The sequence below is a fragment of the Parus major genome, chromosome 10, assembly GCF_001522545.3.
Source record: "Parus major isolate Abel chromosome 10, Parus_major1.1, whole genome shotgun sequence".
Taxonomy (NCBI): Eukaryota; Metazoa; Chordata; class Aves; order Passeriformes; family Paridae; genus Parus; species Parus major.
Window position 1 is genome coordinate 18847066 of NC_031779.1, and position 2571 is coordinate 18849636.

Here is a 2571-nt window from a genome sequence, read left to right on the forward strand (position 1 = left end):
TGTAATTTTTAAACAAATACATAGAATTTATGTTAATAGAAAATAATATCTTAAAATATATTAAATAGAATAAAATATATTTTATTCTAGATAAAATTATATATTTTATATAACGAATATTATATTATATGAATAATATATTAATATAAGACACGAATATATAATAATATAAATAAACATATATAACATATATAATAAACGATTGTTAAAATTACATATAATATATACAATAATTATAATTAGATAATATATATGATTATATAATAGATCCTATATAATAGATCCTATATAATACATAATAAAATATCATATATAGTTATATAATATATAGTTATAGGAATTCCAGTTTGGGGAAGGGATCAGGGAGGGAATTCCAGTTTGGGGATGGGATCAGGGAGGGAATTCCAGTTTGGGAATGGGATCAGGGAGGGAATTCCAGCCTGGGGAAGGGATCAAGGAGGGAATTCCAGTTTGGGGATGGGATCAGGGAGGGAATTCCAGCCTGGGGAAGGGATCAGGGAGGGAATTTCAGCCTGGAAAAGTTGCTCAGCTCCAGGAGAGGGCCTGGCAGTAAAAAAACTGCTGAAAGTGAAGTTCTGAGCACTCTCTGCCCCTTTTTAGGCAGAAATCACCGTTCTCGTTGATCCATACTTGAAATAATTTTCCATCATTATTGTTTCCAAGTACTTGTGCAGCTGGCTTTTCTCTTTTAGATTCTTCACTCCTATTTGCTGCTGAAAGCCCAGCTTTATTTATAAATGTTAAAATTGTCAATTTTAACGTTTTCCTTGCTAACCTGGTGCCTTCCTCTGGCAGATGAGGATGAGGATGGGGATCGGATCACGGTCAGGAGCGATGAGGAGATGAAGGCCATGCTGTCCTATGTAAGTCCAGTGCAACAGATCCTGCTTTTTCCCCGCTGTGTTTATATTTATTTTATTTTTCTTGGTGTTTTTTTTTTTGCTGGTTCCAAAGTGTTTAACTGTGTTAAATTCAGATTTTGATACTCCTGGATACAGCAGAGGTGTTTCACACCACATACATGGACATGCTCGACTTTAAAAAAGAGAAAAGACTCGTTCACTTACTGATCATATCATAAACATTAAGAATAATGCATCTTAATGACTTTTGCATTAGGTATAGTGCAGGCTAAATGGACTATCAATTTCTTGTATTTTTTATGCAGTACTTAAAGTAACGGCTCATTAAAAATGAACCCCTGGGCTCTAAAAATTTTTCAAAATCTACTTTCATCTGGAGACTGTTTCACCCCTCCTAAGCAGAGGAGTTTCATTGTAGCTGCAGGCTCAATATTCATAGAGGATTTAAAGATGTATTTTGTGTTTTTCGAGGGGAGATAGATGTGGCTGTGTGTGGCTTTGTGTAGGTAGGGGTGTGTAAAAACCTCTCTGGATCCCCATAAATATCAATTTCCTGCAGAAGGGAAGGGTGCACTTACTGATGACACCATCCCCAGGGATGGTGTCACTGTCCCCAGGGGTTGTGTCACTGTCCCCAGAGATGGTGTCACTGTCCCCAGAGATGGTGTCCCCGTCCCCAGGGCTGACCTTGGCCTCGAAGCTGATCTTGAGGACGGTGCCCAGCACGGTCAGGAGATCACTGGTGACCAGCAGCAGGTACCACCCGTTGAGGAACTCCAGCCGCTCCCACACGGACACGGCGCGGCCATGCCAGCGCCACAGGAACCAGCTGAACTCCTGTGGGGACACCGCTGTCACCGCCGGGGTGCCACCTCCGGGGTGCCACCAGCTCCCACTGTGTCCCAATGTTCCAATGTCCCACCATGTCCCACCATGTCCACATGGCCCATCGTGTCCCACGGTGTCCCAGCGCTTCCCAACATCTCCCACCTTCCCCCCACATCCCATCAATCCCCTCCCCTAAACCCCCCAGTTCCGGTTCTGGCGCTGGTTCCGGTTCCGGTTCCCAGCCACGGTTCCTGACCGTGTTCCAGACTCGGTTCCAGACTCGGTTCCAGACTCGGTTCCAGACCGGGTTCTAGACTCGGTTCTAGATCGGGTTCTAGACTCGGTTCTAGATCGGGTTCTAGACTCGGTTCTAGACTCGGTTCTAGACTCGGTTCTAGATCGGGTTCTAGACCGGGTTCTAGACTCGGTTCTAGACTCGGTTCTAGACTCGGTTCTAGATCGGGTTCTAGACTCGATTCTAGATCGGGTTCTAGATCGGGCTCTAGACTCGGTTCTAGACTCGGTTCTAGATCGGGTTCTAGACTCGGTTCTCGATTGGGTTCTAGACTCGGTTCCAGACTCGGTTCTAGATCGGGTTCCAGACTCGGTTCTGGATCGGGTTCCGGTTCCGGTACTGACCCGCTGCAGGAGCAGCCCGTGGGCGATGGAGCGGGCACAGAGCGCCAGGGACAGCAAGCACACAGCTGTCACCAACATGTCAAACGCCAGGCGCCGTGAATTGTCACCTGTGGGGACGGGGACACCTGGGGTCACCCTCGGGGACACTAGGGGTTATCTTTGGGGACACCTGGGGTCACTTCCCAAGGCCTGGGGACATCCGGGGTCACTTTTGGGGCCA

The 2571-nt window shown here is 45.9% G+C and overlaps 1 protein-coding gene across 1 annotated transcript in view; it reads left to right on the forward strand.

Annotated features, from left to right (window-relative positions):
* Positions 1 to 2571, forward strand: part of MAP2K5 (mitogen-activated protein kinase kinase 5) — a 132264-nt gene that overhangs the window by 8747 nt on the left and 120946 nt on the right. Inside the window, exon 3 of the mRNA XM_015638417.3 lies at positions 817 to 884. Coding sequence (XP_015493903.1) covers positions 817 to 884 — 68 coding nt within the window. The remainder of the gene's footprint in view (positions 1 to 816; positions 885 to 2571) is intronic.